Source organism: Mustela putorius, unplaced genomic scaffold (genome assembly GCF_011764305.1).
Source record: "Mustela putorius furo isolate JIRA1106 unplaced genomic scaffold, ASM1176430v1.1 tig00000827_pilon_pilon_pilon, whole genome shotgun sequence".
Classification (NCBI taxonomy): Eukaryota; Metazoa; Chordata; class Mammalia; order Carnivora; family Mustelidae; genus Mustela; species Mustela putorius.
In genome coordinates, this window is record NW_025421489.1 from 463,140 (window position 1) to 478,484 (window position 15,345).

At 39.5% G+C, this 15,345-nt stretch overlaps 1 protein-coding gene across 9 annotated transcripts in view; it reads right to left on the reverse strand.

Annotated features, from left to right (window-relative positions):
• Positions 1-15,345, reverse strand: part of LOC101678988 (ankyrin repeat domain-containing protein 26) — a 173,857-nt gene that overhangs the window by 136,046 nt on the left and 22,466 nt on the right. For 6 of the 9 annotated variants that reach the window (XR_006608096.1, XM_045084945.1, XM_045084946.1 and 3 more), the window contains 3 exons: positions 13,249-13,355; positions 11,109-11,246; positions 8,783-8,850 (listed from right to left, as the gene is read on the reverse strand). Coding sequence is in view for 8 of the 9 variants with exons in the window: in XM_045084945.1 (XP_044940880.1) it covers positions 8,783-8,850; positions 11,109-11,246; positions 13,249-13,355 (313 nt within the window). In the remaining variant the exon portion in view is untranslated. Of the gene's footprint in view, positions 1-3,024; positions 3,317-8,782; positions 8,851-11,108; positions 11,247-13,248; positions 13,356-15,345 lie in introns of those variants that run through there. The other 3 variants (XM_045084951.1, XM_045084950.1, XM_045084948.1) reach the window with 3 other exon arrangements.

The window sequence follows — 15,345 nt, forward strand, 5'->3', positions numbered from 1 at the left end:
AATCTGGAAGAAATGGATGCATTCCTAGAAACATATAAACTACCACAACTGAACCAGGAAGAAACAGAAAGCCTGAACAGACCCATAACCAGTAAGGAGATTGAAACAGTCATTAAAAATCTCCAAACAAACAAAAGCCCAGGGCCAGACAGCTTCCCGGGGGAATTCTACCAAACATTTAAAGAAGAACTAATTCCTATTCTCCTGAAACTGTTCCAAAAAATAGAAATGGAAGGAAAACTTCCAAACTCATTTTATGAGGCCAGCATCACCTTGATCCCAAAACCAGACAAGGATCCCACCAAAAAAGAGAGCTATAGACCGATATCCTTGATGAACACAGATGCGAAAATACTCACCAAAATACTAGCCAATAGGATTCAACAGTACATTAAAAAGATTATTCACCACGACCAAGTGGGATTTATTCCAGGGCTGCAAGGTTGGTTCAACATCCGCAAATCAGTCAATATGATACAACACATCAATAAAAGAAAGAACAAGAACCATATGATACTCTCAATAGATGCTGAAAAAGCATTTGACAAAGTACAACATCCCTTCCTGATCAAAACTCTTCAAAGTGTAGGGATAGAGGGCACATACCTCAATATCATCAAAGCCATCTATGAAAAACCCACCGCAAATATCATTCTCAATGGATAAAAACTGAAAGCTTTTCCGCTAAGGTCAGGAACACGGCAGGGATGTCCATTATCACCACTGCTATTCAACATCGTACTAGAGGTCCTAGCCTCAGCAATCAGACAACAAAAGGAAATTAAAGGCATCCAAATCGGCAAAGAAGAAGTCAAATTATCACTCTTTGCAGATGATATGATACTATATGTGGAAAACCCAAAAGACTCCACTCCAAAACTGCTAGAACTTATACAGGAATTCAGTAAAGTGTCAGGATATAAAATCAATGCACAGAAATCAGTTGCATTTCTCTACACACCAACAGCAAGACAGAAGAAAGAGATATTAAGGAGTCAATCCCATTTACAATTGCATCCAAAACCATAAGATACCTAGGAATAAACCTAACCAAAGAGACACAGAATCTATACTCAGAAAACTATAAAGTACTCATGAAAGAAATTGAGGAAGACACAAAGAAATGGAAAAATGTTCCATGCTCCTGGATTGGAAGAATAAATATTGTGAAAATGTCTATGCTACCTAAAGCAATCTACACATTTAATGCAATTCCTATCAAAGTACCATCCATCTTTTTCAAAGAAATGGAACAAATAATGCTAAAATTTATATGGAACCAGAAAAGACCTCGAATAGCCAAAGGGATATTGAAAAAGAAAGCCAACGTTGGTGGCATCACAATTCCGGACTTCAAGCTCTATTACAAAGCTGTCATCATCAAGACAGCATGGTACTGGCACAAAAACAGACACATAGATCAATGGAACAGAATAGAGAGCCCAGAAATAGACCCTCAAATCTATGGTCAACTAATCTTCGACAAAGCAGGAAAGAATGTCCAATGGAGAAAAGACAGCCTTTTCAATAAATGGTGCTGGGAAAATTGGACAGCCACATGCAGAAAAATGAAATTGGACCATTTCCTTACACCACACACAAAAATAGACTCAAAATGGATGAAGGACCTCAATGTACGAAAGGAATCCATCAAAATCCTTGAGGAGAACACGGGCAGCAGCCTCTTCGACCTCTGCCGCAGCAACATCTTCCTAGGAACAACGCAAAAGGCAAGGGAAGCAAGGGAAAAAATGAACTACTGGGATTTCATAAAGATCAAAAGCTTCTGCACAGCAAAGGAAACAGTTAACAAAACCAAAAGACAACTTACAGAATGGGAGAAGATATTTGCAAACAACATATCAGATAAAGGACTAGTGTCCAAAATCTACAAAGAACTTAGCAAACTCAACACCCAAAGAACAAATAATCCAATCAAGAAATGGGCAGAGGACATGAACAGACATTTCTGCAAAGAAGACATCCAGATGGCCAACAGACACATGAAAAAGTGCTCCATATCACTCGGCATCAGGGAAATACAAATCAAAACCACAATGAGGTATCACCTCACACCAGTCAGAATGGCTAAAATCAACAAGTCAGGAAATGACAGATGCTGGCGAGGATGCGGAGAAAGGGGAACCCTCCTACACTGTTGGTGGGAATGCAAGCTGGTGCAGCCACTCTGGAAAACAGCATGGAGGTTCCTCAAAATGTTGAAAATAGAACTGCCCTATGACCCAGCAATTGCACTACTGGGTATTTACCCTAAAGATACAAATGTAGTGATCCAAAGGGGCACATGCACCCGAATGTTTATAGCAGCAATGTCCACAATAGCCAAAGTATGGAAAGAACCTAGATGTCCATCAACAGATGAATGGATCAAGAAGATGTGGTATATATACACAATGGAATACTATGCAGCCATCAAAAGAAATGAAATCTTGCCATTTGCGACAACATGGATGGAACTAGAGCGTATCATGCTTAGCGAAATAAGTCAAGCAGAGAAAGACAACTATCATATGATCTCCCTGCTATGAGGAAGTGGTGATGCAACATGGAGGCTTAAGTGGGTAGAAGAAGAATAAATGAAACAAGATGGGATTGGGAGGGAGACAAACCATAAGTGACTCTTAATCTCACAAAACAAACTGAGGGTTGCCGGGGGGAGGGGGTTTGGGAGAAGGGAGTGGGATTATGGACATTGGGGAGGGTATGTGATTTGGTGAGTGCTGTGAAGTGTGTAAACCTGGTGATTCACAGACCTGTACCCCTGGGGATAAAAATATATGTTTTTTTTTTTTTTTAAAGATTTTATTTATTTATTTGACAGAAATCACAAGTAGGCAGAGAGAGAGAGAGGAGGAAGCAGGCTCTCTGCTGAGCAGAGAGCCCGATGCGGGACTCGATCCCAGGACCCTGAGATCATGACCTGAGCCGAAGGCAGCGGCTTAACCCACTGAGCCACCCAGGCGCCCAAAATATATGTTTATAAAAAATAAAAAATTAAAAAAAAAAATTTTTAACTGTCAAAATATAGCTGCATCATGATTCCATATCAGAGATAGGGCCTGACAGTGGCTTCCTGCCTATTGCTTCCAGATTTTTGTTCTAGTATTCATTCAGGAGAGTGTACCAAGGACGTGAAGAAAGGCTCAACTATCTCTACACGAAACAGGTAAGAAAGACAACACTTTTCCTCACACTTGACCCCTAGGTTTTGACAATTATGGAAAAATGTTGGCCAGTCTACTCACCAGGCTAGACCATTTCCACTTGACTTGACTTGACCCTGTCCAGGTAGGTACTGCAGTTACAAAAAAGTTAGGGAGGACCTTACTTGATGTGTTACTTTTCCACATTTGGACAAAGAACATACCAATCACATAAATAACAGAACTTACAACTCAAAAATGGTTCTTTTGAAAAGGTTACCACCAAAGAGCTTTTAAAAGTTAAATCCAACTTACTTTAGTGATTTGATAAAATTAATTGGTATTGAAAATTTTTTTTAATTTTTCTAAAACATTTCCTCTAATTCCTCTCCTATGTTTCCCCAGCCACTCCTCAATCTTCTCTACTAAGTCTTACACCTCCATCCACCCCTTATATATTGGTATTCCCAGGCTTTTGCTCACTGGCCTTCATCTCTTTCTATATCTTTTCCATCATGGACAAGCTCAATCATTGTCCAAGCTATGACTTTGCCTAATTATTCTAATCGATTATTTCAAATCAGCGCCTCCAAACTTGATGCTCTATCTCCAGCTAGAAACTCCTAGTATTCAATTATCCAATTACTGAAAATATACTACATTGGTTATACAATGTACTACATGGATATTCCATCAAATTCAACATATACAGAAAATACCTGGTCTTCCCTATTCCCACTGCACTCCGATAAAGCCCTACTCATTCTTTGTGGCCAATTTATTTTTTTTTAAGATTTTTTATTTATTTATTTGACAGAGAGAGATCACAAGTAGGCAGAGAGGCAGGCAGAGAGAGAGAGAGAGAGAGAGGAGGAAGCAGGCTCCCCGCTGAGCAGAGAGCCCGATGCGGGACTCGATCCCAGGACCCTGAGATCATGACCCGAGCCGAAGGCAGCAGCTCAACCCACTGAGCCACCCAGGCGCCCTCTTTGTGGCCAATTTAAATGTTAGTGTACAACCTGGAAACTTATAACTCTTCTAAGATTTCCTCTCTCCCCTTTTTTTCTTAAGATTTTTTTTTAAGATTTTATTTATTTGACAGAGAGAGGGAGAGATCACAAGTAGGCAGAGAGTCAGGCAGAGAGAGAGGGGGAAGCAGGCTCCCTGCTGAGCAGAGCCCAATGTGGGGCTGGATCCCAGGACCCTGGGATTATGACCTAAGCTGAAGGCAGATATTTAACCCACTGAACCACCCAAGTGCCCCTTTTTTTTTTTAGGATTTTATTTATTTGACAGGGAGAGACCCAGTGAGAGAGGGAACACAAGCAGGAGGAGTGGGAGAAGGAAAAGCAGGCTTCCCATGGAGCAGGGAGCCCAATGCAGGGCTTTATCCCAGGACCCTGGGATCATGACCTGAGCTGAAGGCAGCCACTAAATGGCTGAGCCACCCAGGCATCCCCCTCTCTCCCCTTTATACATTTAATAATCATGAAATTGTACTAACTATACCTCTTTTCTATCTCTGCTTTATATTTCCCCTGCAACTGCCCCACTCAAACATGAGCTCTTAAGTGATGACTTCCAGAAGGAAAAAAAAAAAGCCACCAACTAATATTGTTATTTATTAAATGGATAAAAAATTTTTAAGCAAAAAAAATGAGAAAGGGGGCACCTGGGTGTCTCAGTCAGTTAAGCGTCTGCCTTCACCTCAAGTCATGGTCTCAGGGTCCTGGGATCAAGCCCCGTACTAGGCTCCCTGCTCAATGGGGAGTCTGCTTCTCCCTCTCCCTCTGCCCCTCTGCCCTACTTGTGCTCTCTCTCAAATAAATAAAATCTTTTAAAAAGTTTTAAAAATAAATAAATAAAATCTTTTTAAAAGTTTTAAATTAAAATTAAGGTTTAAATTAAAAAACACATAAGGTCTAGAAAAAGAACAACATTGTAAATTGAATAAATTGAGCCTCCTGACTTTTTCAATATAGAAGAGTGAACATTTCATAATGGACTATCCTCCACATGAGGGGTGACCAAACTATGGCCACAGGCCAAGTTGGACCAGTCACATGTGCCTGTGCCCCCATAAAACTTTATTTACAGAACCAGATGGTTGGCTCTTGCTATTCACCTACGTATTGCTACAGCTGCTTTCACACTATAATGGTAGTTATAGTTGAAAAACCACAGGGCCTAAAATATTCTCTTTCTGGCCCTTTAGAGAAAAAGTTTGGTGATGCCTATTTTGTGCCACAACCAGAAGGCACTAATTCAAATCTAATCTTGTTACCCTTCTGCTTCACATTCTCCAGTGAATCCCTGCATCAAATACTCCCCAATAACCATGCCACAGTCTTAATTCTTGCTGGAGAACCACAACTTTATTTAGATATTTATTGGCCCAAACATGAAGAACGTGGCCTTACCCCAGCTTCAAAAGGAGAAATTATCATTCTAAGCTAATCACAGTACCTGATTTACCAGCGGCTGGTTTAGGAACATGCACGTGATATAACCTAGCTTATAAGATATTAGAGGAAATTTACTGCAAGCCTCTTGAGTTTTCTTCCTATTTAAAAGAAACATATGGGGTGCCTGGGTGGCTCAGTTGTTAAGCGTTAGCCTTCGGCTCAGGTCATGATTCGGCAGAGAGTCAGGCAGAGAGAGAGGGGGAAGCAGGCAGAGAGATCCAGCCCCACATCAGGCTCCCTGTTCAGCAAGAGGCCTGCTTCTCCCTCTGCCACTTCCCCCTGCTTGTCCCTCTCTGCCTGTCTCCCTCTGTCAAATATATAAATAAAACCTTTAAAAAAAAAAAAAGAAAAGAAAAGAAACATATAAAGAGGGACGCCTGGGTGGCTCAGTTGGTTAAGCGGCTGCCTTCGGCTCAGGTCATGATCCCAGCGTCCTGGGATCGAGTCCCACATCGGGCTCCTTGCTCGGCAGGGAGCCTGCTTCTCCCTCTGCCTCTAGCCTGCCACTCTGTCTGCCTGTGCTTGCGCTCTGTATCTCTCTCTCTCTCTCTAACAAATAAATTTAAAAAAAAATCTTTAAAAAAAAAAAAAAGAAACATATAAAGAAAAACAGTCCTTCCAGTCACTGGATATTGTCATGTGAGAATATGCCTCGAACTGTTGCTAATTAGCCAATCAGGAAAGGGCATATAAAATATTGCCAACTTCAAAGCTAAAAAGAGACAACTGGGATCCTGGAGACATCACTAAACCATCAAAACCAATTCTGGTTCCTACCGTTTTAGTCACTGTTTGGTTTGGTTTGCTTTTTTTAGATTTATTTATTTGACAGAGAGTGAACGCATGCAAGAGAGAGTGCACAAATGGGAGGAATGGCAGAGGAAGAGAATCATCAAGCAGACTCCATGCTGAGCATGGAGCCCTGTGGGATGTGGGGCTTGATCTCATGATCCATGAGACTGTGACCTGAGCTAAAACTAAGAGTCAACGTGTAACTGACTAAGCCACCCAGGCGGCCCTGTTTTAGTCACTATTATAAGTCACCTGTTATTTGCAGCTTAAAGCATTTGACCTGATAAATTTCCCAAGGTCTACATGGTAAGATCTACACCTTTCTATGGTACTGAAAAACTTTCATTAGCTTGCCTTAGCTAAGTATTCACTCATTCCAACCATTCCCATAGCACACTTTTTGCACCAGTAAAATTGAACTGCTCGTAAGTGCTCCAAATTTCACTCATACATCTGAGCGTCCACACTGCTGTTCCCTCTGCAAAACATGTAATCTTGATGGACATTCCTCCTTCCAAACATGGTTCTTCTGCCTCTTTACCTGGCAAACTTACTACTCAGTCTGCATACTTACCTTCAATTCTACCCACTCTCCTAAAACTCTAATTCCTCACTACCAACTTACATATTAAGTACCAATAAAAACATAACAATCATAATTATAAGCACTAGGGTACTCTGTCACATAGTAAGCATGGAATAAAGTAAAGTAAATAATAAAAATCAAGTAGTAAAAATAGAGTAAATAATAAAATGACAATGATAATAACAAACTCCTGGAGGGCAAGGATTGTGTTTTTTGAATGTCTGTATTCTACATCAGAGTGACAGTAGCTAAAGATACTTGATAGTTATTTGCTAAGTGAACAAATGAAAATGAGTAAATTGCAAAACCAAACCAGATTTTCTTGATACAGATTTTCTTTGATAAAAGTCTACTAAGTTAAAGGTTTCTTCATACATTTCAGATTGTACAATGCACTAGGTGCCACACCTAGGGAGCAATGGTAGCATTTTTGTTATTGTGAACCATTTGTCTGCTTTTATTATAATCTGTTGAGCCTCAGAGTTGCCCCATTTGAATTTTTATTATGATAATCTTTTTACTAATGGCAACAGAGTAATGTGTTCAAACAAAATTATCGTATTATGACAATTGTGCAACAAACAGAAGAAAACGTTGTTCTAATAAAGTCAACATATCTCATTCTCTTTAATGAGAAATGAAGTTGTTAATTGTGATATCTTGTTGACATAACAATATGTAAAACAACCTATGTTTCTCAAGGCATTTCTTTTCTGATTTCTGTACCAGACAGTCACCTTTAAAAAAAAAAAAAACAGTCTCACTGGTAGTGCTGCATACTAGCTAACTTTTCCAGTTCTTTTTGCTTGCCATTTGTCTATGGTACCAGGAAGGTATTGTAGAGTTCCCAGTTTTAAGGATAGCTCCTTTTTTTTGAGACAAATCAGTATGTAATAATACTTACTAAATGTAATCCACTTGTAAAAATTAAAAGATCCATTTTCATAACAAGTTCAAGTTGTTTTAATATGCTTATAGAGGAAACATAAAACATACTAACTTAAAAATTTCTCTTATTTACACAAACATATAAGGGATTTTAGGGGTCATAACTAAAATAATAAATTTCCTTTTCAGACAATAATGTCTTATATTTTAAGTTACCTACAATTAACTTCCTTTTTCGTTGTTGTTCACACTGAGGTACCTTTTTTTTTTAATTGTGTTCAGTTAGCCAGCATATACTACATCGTAAGTTTCGAATGTAGTGTTCAATGATTAATTAGCTGCATATAACACCCAGTGCTCATCACAACACGTGCCCTCCTTAATACTCATCACCCGGTTCCCCCATACCCCCAACCCCTCCCTTCCGTAACCCTCAGTTTGTTTCCTGGAGTCCAGTCTCTCTCATGGATTTGTTCCTATTGTTCATGACAGTATTGAACTTCTTAAATAATTCTGAATACTAGACTATTAAGAAAGAAATTAAGAAAGAAAAAAATAGAGCCCCATGGGTGGCTCAGTTGGGTAAGCATCTGCCTTCAGCTCACGTCAAGATCCCTGGACCCTGGGACTGAATCTAACATGGGGCTCCCTGCTCAGTGGGAAACCTGCTTCTCCCTGTCCCTCTGCCTGTGCTCTCTCACTCTCTCTGTCAAATAAATAAATAAAATAGAGAGAGAGAGAAAGAAAGGAAGAAAGCAAGAAAGTGAGCTTATGCAATTTACACAATGGGTTTTTTTTTTTTCCCACTGCTCTTTCATAATCAAAACTTCCTTGCTCTGACTTCATCTATGTGACCACCAAAAGTACTTCACTCTGAAAAGTCTTACCTGGATTGTTATTTTGCGAAAAATTTTTAATTCTTTCTTCTCTATGTTGGGCAATTATTTGGCGATTGCTACATATAAAAAGGGATGATAAACAATGTTACTATTTTAATACTGATATGAAAAACATTTACCAAATATATAAAATTCATAAGAGTATTTTGAATAATATCAGAGCTAATATCAAAACTTAAATTACCCCATATATTTCAAAGTAAGGTGAACCAGTCATGAAGTAGTAATTTAGCAATTAGTAGTGTTAGCTTGCCATAATGGAACGTGTCTTGAACTCAGTGGTCCTAACTCTATAACCACAGCTATTTGCTCTTGGACGAGCCACTTCTCTTTGGCTTGAAGTCTTCCTCTATAAAACAGGCATCTAACTGCCTTATTTAACAAGGTTGTTAAGAGGATTTAATGAAATATTATACCCAAAACATGGCCTCTCGGGAAAGGTGACGCCCACCACTCTGGGAAGGTCAGTATGAGACCTTTCATCACCTCATAAGAAAAGGCACTCCACAGGATTTAAAGCAGGCTTGAGATACAGGCCTAGTAACAAAGGAGAAAGGAAAGTCCAGGCTCTTCCTGTAGCATTATTTGAACCTCTTTAAGAGCTTAGAAGGGTCCCAACTATCATCTGCTAGCGTGATAGACAAGCAAAATCCTCAAGTGGTACTTCATTATGAAGGTCTGCACGAACATATGGGCTTCACGTAAGACTTTTGAGTGTGAAGGGAAGGGTGTGTGTGGCTAAAGTCAGGGGGCCCAGCGGACAGAATAGCAGCTGAGCATATAAGCATATGTTGTAAACTAAAAAATGTTGTAACTTTGAAGTCTCATTGTGAGTCACCATGAAGACAGGAATGCGGATCAGCTAGGGCTTCCTGGGAGCAAAGGTCAATCATAACCAGACGGCAGGAAAAAAAAAAATTGCCTTCTAGAGGACAGGTCTGTATAAAAAGTTATTTGCAGGGGTACCTGGGTGGCTCAGTCATTTAAGTGTCTGCCTTCAGCTCCGTCATGATCTTGGAGTCCTGGAATTGAGCCCCACGTCTGGCTCCCTGCTTTAAGCCCTCCCCCTGCTCATGCTCTCACTCTCTCTCTCAAAAAATAAAATCTTCATTTTTCTTTCTTTTTTTAAAGATATTTATTTATTTATTTATTTGAGTGAGAGCATGAGAGAGGGAGAGAGAAAACAGAGCGGGGAGGTTCAGAGGGAGAAGACAACTCCCTGCTGAGCAGGGAGCCAGCTGGGGGACTCGATTCTGGGACTCCAGGATCATGACCTGAGCCAAAGACAGTCGCATAACCACTGAGTCACCAAGGTGCTACACAGCAATGTTGCAGCAACAGAATCAAAGGAAACAAGGGATCGATAAGAATGTCCTTTTTTTCCCTCCAAATGACTTGCCAAAGAGGATGGTCTCTTTGGTCTTAGGGAACTCCTTAGGTTCTTGGAAAATTCAAGCGGGAAAGTATAGGAGATAACCCTCAAGGGAAAGGTTTTCTACTAAACTGAACATCTCAAGACCCAAGTAACTAGTTAGGAAAAAAAAAAAAAAAGAAGATGTCGGATGTTGGGGCACCCAGGTGGCTCACTTGGCACTTGGTTAAGCATTTGCGTTGAGCTCAGGTCACGGTCTTGGGGGACTGGGATTGAGCCCCATGTCAGGCTCCCTGCTCAGCAGGGAATCTGCTTCTTCCTCTGTCCCTACCCTGCCCATCTCTGAAATAAATAAATAAAATCTACAAAGAAAGGAAGGGAGGAAGAGAGGGAAGGAGGGAGGGAAACAGGAAGGAAAAAAAACCCCAAAGGTAACATTCTTTGTACCCCATGCATAACAGTTATCCTTGGAATGACACAAATACAGTAAAGATAACCCTAAAGATAAATGTCTCAATAGTCCTGAGATAAAGAATCCTGCACCCGTTGTTATTGCTAACTAGTCTAGCCTTTGTCTTGGTTTCTGGCAAATGACGTGGGCTAACTCACTGCCATCCCAACGTTGCCCAAATCAAACTATGAACTCTCAACCACTACATAAGAACTAAGAGTTAGGGCGCCTGGGTGGCTCGGTGGGTAAGCCGCTGCCTTCGGCTCAGGTCATGATCTCAGGGTCCTGGGATCGAGTCCCGCATCGGGCTCTCTGCTCAGCAGGAGCCTGCTTCCTCCTCTCTCTCTCTGCCTGCCTCTCTGCCTACTTGTGATCTCTCTCTGTCAAATAAATAAATAAAATCTTTATTAAAAAAAAAAAAAAAGAACTAAGAGTTAAATTATTTTAAACTTCAGTCTAGTGATAACTAACATTTTAATGTACACACTTACACATCAAATCCACCAAAAACAGCATAGTCTTCTGCTGTCCATCCACATTCATCTCGAGAAGAGGTATTAACACCTTGCTGAAGAAGAAGCCTGACTACATCTGGAGATTTAGAAGTTGCAGCAAGCATGAGGGCTGTTCTAAAATAACAGAGACATAACTTCACCCTTAGGAACTCAGAGGTATCTAAACAGCAAATTTCACATACTTTACCAGGTTAATATCTTGCCTGCCGGTACAGAATTGACCATTAACATATTCAAGTGTTTATCTTTGTAAATTCCCTCCATGGCTAAAATTAAAGGACAAAAAAGAAGCCTCTTGTCCCACCTGGGTATGATAGTAGAAGTTGCTAATTTAAAGTCATCTGATGAACAAGAAACTATGCTAAATTCTTTTAAAAAAGAATTCCCCATTTCTTCCTTAAGCTATTCAGTGTACTTCCAAGCCTTCTAGAGGACAGGTCTGTGTAAAAAGTTGCTAAATTCTTTTAAAAAAGAATTCCCCGTTTCTTCCTTAAGCTGATTCAGTATACTTCCAAGCCTTCTAGAGGACAGGTCTGTATAAAAAGTTATTTGCAGGGGTGCCTGGGTGGCTCAGTCATTGAAGCGTCTGCCTTCAGCTCAGTCATGAACTTAAGAGTCCTGGAATTGAGCCCCACGTCTGGCTCCCTGCTCTAACCCCTTGCCCTGCCCATGCTCTCTCTCTCAAAAAATAAAATCTTAAAAAAAAAAAGAAAGAAAACAAAAAAGCTATTTGCAGTCTCAAAATAACAGTATTCATACTAACAGTAATAAAAGAGTCATAGTTGCAATTAATGATAAGATAAGCATGTGTAAGGCATTAAATTAAATACTATATATATAAGATATTATTTACACACAACAACCATTGAAGGATCTATTATCCTCCTTTTCATATCAGAGAACGTATCTGGTGATGATAAATAATGTTTCCAGAGTCACATACCCAGCAAGTAGGAAAGGAATTAAACCTAGTCTTGTGTCTATCTAAAGTCCATCTTTTTTCTCTTTATCACCCACCAATGATTTGTCCTCATTAAAAGTAAAATCAATTCAATTAAAGTTATCTTTCATCCTTCACCCTTACCAATGGAAAAATATATTTTTTCCATATATGTATATTCCATATATATATATATCCCATATATATATATATATGCAACATGAAAAAGGATGATAAGCCCACACTATCTGATAATAGTAATTAATAATCACTTAGGGATCATCTAACATCAGCATTCTTTAAAAAAAAAAAAAAGGCAATTTAAAGTAAGAAATAGGGCGCCTGGGTAGCTCAGTGGGTTAAGCCGCTGCCTTCGGTTCAGGTCATGATCTCAGGGTCCAGGGATCGAGTCCTGCATCGGGCTCTCTGCTCAGCAGGGAGCCTGCTTCCTCCTCTCTCTCTGCCTGCCTCTCTGCCTACTTGCGATCTTTCTCTGTCAAATAAATAACTAAAATCTTTAAAAAAAAAGAAAAAAAAAGTAAGGAATTAGGGGTGCCTGGGTGGCTCAGTGGGTTAAAGCCTCTGCCTTCGGCTCAGGTCATGATCCTAGGGTCCAGGGATTGAGCCCCACATTAGGCTCTCTGCTCAGCAGGGAGCCTGCTTCTCTACCTACTTGTACTTGTGATCTCTGTCTGTCAAATAAATAAATAAAATCTTTTTTAAAAATAAATAAATAAAGCAAGGAATCATTCAAAAGATAAAACAACTCCTATTTATGTTTAATATGCATCTTTTAAGGAAAATATGTATGAAATAGACGTTTCCAAAAAAACTATAAAGGGGTTAAGAAGTTCAGTATTGTTTCATAAAATAAAAGGAGTCCACACTTTGTAATAAAACTAATGAAACCCATTTAGCTAACATAAAATCACATGGCAAAAAAAAAAAAAAGGACTACAGATCACATCAGTCAATAATAGGAAGGAATATAAATTCTGCGTATACTGTTCTTCATGTTGCCCCATCAGAATAATTGCTTTCTGCCTAACTGATGACATGTCGACATTTTTCACTATATAATTATAAATTAATCCTCTTCTTATTAAGTTAATCCTTCTGACTAAATTATTACCATCCTAGAACAATATAAGGTTTAAAAAAAAACAACTACTATACCTTTTCGACTTATCAACCACATGTACATCTGCTTTTTTTCCAATTAACAATTCCACCATTTGGTGTTTGTTTTCATTTACAGCAAGCAAAAAAGGTGTGAGTTCGAACTGTAAAAGTGTAAAAACAATTTATAATTTATAAAATTACATATTTCCATACTGAATTTTAAAACCTATAAAGAATCCTCTAAACTTAAACACATAAATAAGTACTCTCACCCCCCCACACTCCCCTCCCCCATCCTCCCCCACCCCCCACTACCCCTCACCCCTGTGCTTTCACCAGCTGCTCCTTCTCTTTACAATAGCCCTCCTCAGGGGCCTGGGTGGCTCAGTCTGAGATTCTGCTTTCAGCTCAGGTCCTGAGCCCAGGGTCCTGGGATCCAGCCTCATGTCAGGCTCCCTGCTCAGTGGGGAGTCAGCTTCTCCTTCTCCCTCTGCCCCACCCCTCTGCTCACTATCTCTCTCCCACTCTCACTCTCTCAAATAAAAAAATATTTTTTTAAAAAAATAAAATAAATTAAATTAAGTTAAATAGCCCTCCTCCACCACTTTAACAGATTAACTGTACTCATTCTCCAAATCTTATTTCAAACATTGACCAGTTCCAAGAATCTCAGCTTCTATCACAGTATTTATCACTGTATACTCCACTTATTTTATTGCACCCATCAAAACCAAGAGCTTCTTGAAGGAAGGGACTATTTTTTCCCTCTATATCTCCAAACTCTAAAACATAGCTAAAAGAGCTTAAAGTATTTTTACTGAGTTAACAGTCTACATGATTATCTCTGCAATAATGTTTCTTAAATTATATTCCAAAGAACATATACTTTGCTGGGAGGGGAGGATTGTGCCTCAACAGAAAGATTCAATGATCCTCTATGTTTAAGAAATATTACAGAACTGCACATTATCTCTAGTGCAAAAGAAATCGGTTTAAATTTGCTTATCCCCATTTGACAAGACTTTTCGTGGCAAACATTAACATTTCAGAAATTAGAGTTTCAGGGATACAGTGTCAAGAGCTTTCCAATAAAAGTGAAGCTTTTCTCCAGGCTATATCAACATGCTTGATTCTCTTCTATCAATGGTATCAGGATCCCACATGTCAACATAAAGCACTCTTGCTCCAAATGGTCACTAAGGAGATGGACTCAGAATTAAAAGAGCAGCTCTGGGGCATCTGGGTGGATCAGTCAGTTAAGCATCTGCCTTTGGCGCAGGTCAGATTCCCAGGATCCTGAGATCCAGCCCTGCATCCGGCTCCCCTACTTTTCCCTCTCCCTCTGCCCTTCCTCCCGACTCATGTGTGTTCTCTCTCACGCTCTCTAATACATAAAATCTTTCTTTTAAAAAGGTTCATTAAAGTGAAATCTTAAAACTTTGAATAACTGACCTGACAGTTTACAGCATTGTTAGCCAAAGCCGGCCTCTTTCAAAACTTGAAGAAAACCAACACTTGGGTTAACTAAAACTTAATAACTAAAACCAATTGTAGATAATTGCTGCATTTAAGAATAAAATGTATCAAAGACTAGTATTAATATCAACTGAATCATACATAGATCACTTCTCTAACTAGATCATGGTCTTAGAGCAGAATAAGGCATATTCCATGTAAAATTACTCAGAATTACTACTTGGGTTAGAAGCCAAGGCATAAAAATTCCTGCTATGTGAAGAACATGCTTCTCTTCTTATAAGTCTGTATATAAGCTTTCTTCCTGCTTTCTTTCTTTACAGTCCCTACAAAAATGTATTTCCAAAAAGTGCGCTCAAGAAAAAAAAATTAAAAAATAAAAATAAAGTGAAATCTTAGACAAGTTATTTCAAAATATTTGCATTCAGGGAAAGCTCAAGCTTCTACGTATGAAAAATTGACCCTATCTATGTGAACCAACAGTGCTTCCTTAAGGGCAGTGGTAGGAGGTAAGATATGTCAAAGAAATAACAAGTGGAAGAGTGAGTGCGGTCCCCCTCGACTCCCCATGCACAGCTACTACCCCCTGAGGACCTACACAACGCTGAGCAGGAACTACTCTGTGAAATGGGAGACCCCAGTGCGGGACATGGCAGGCAGAGTGGCTATGAGCAC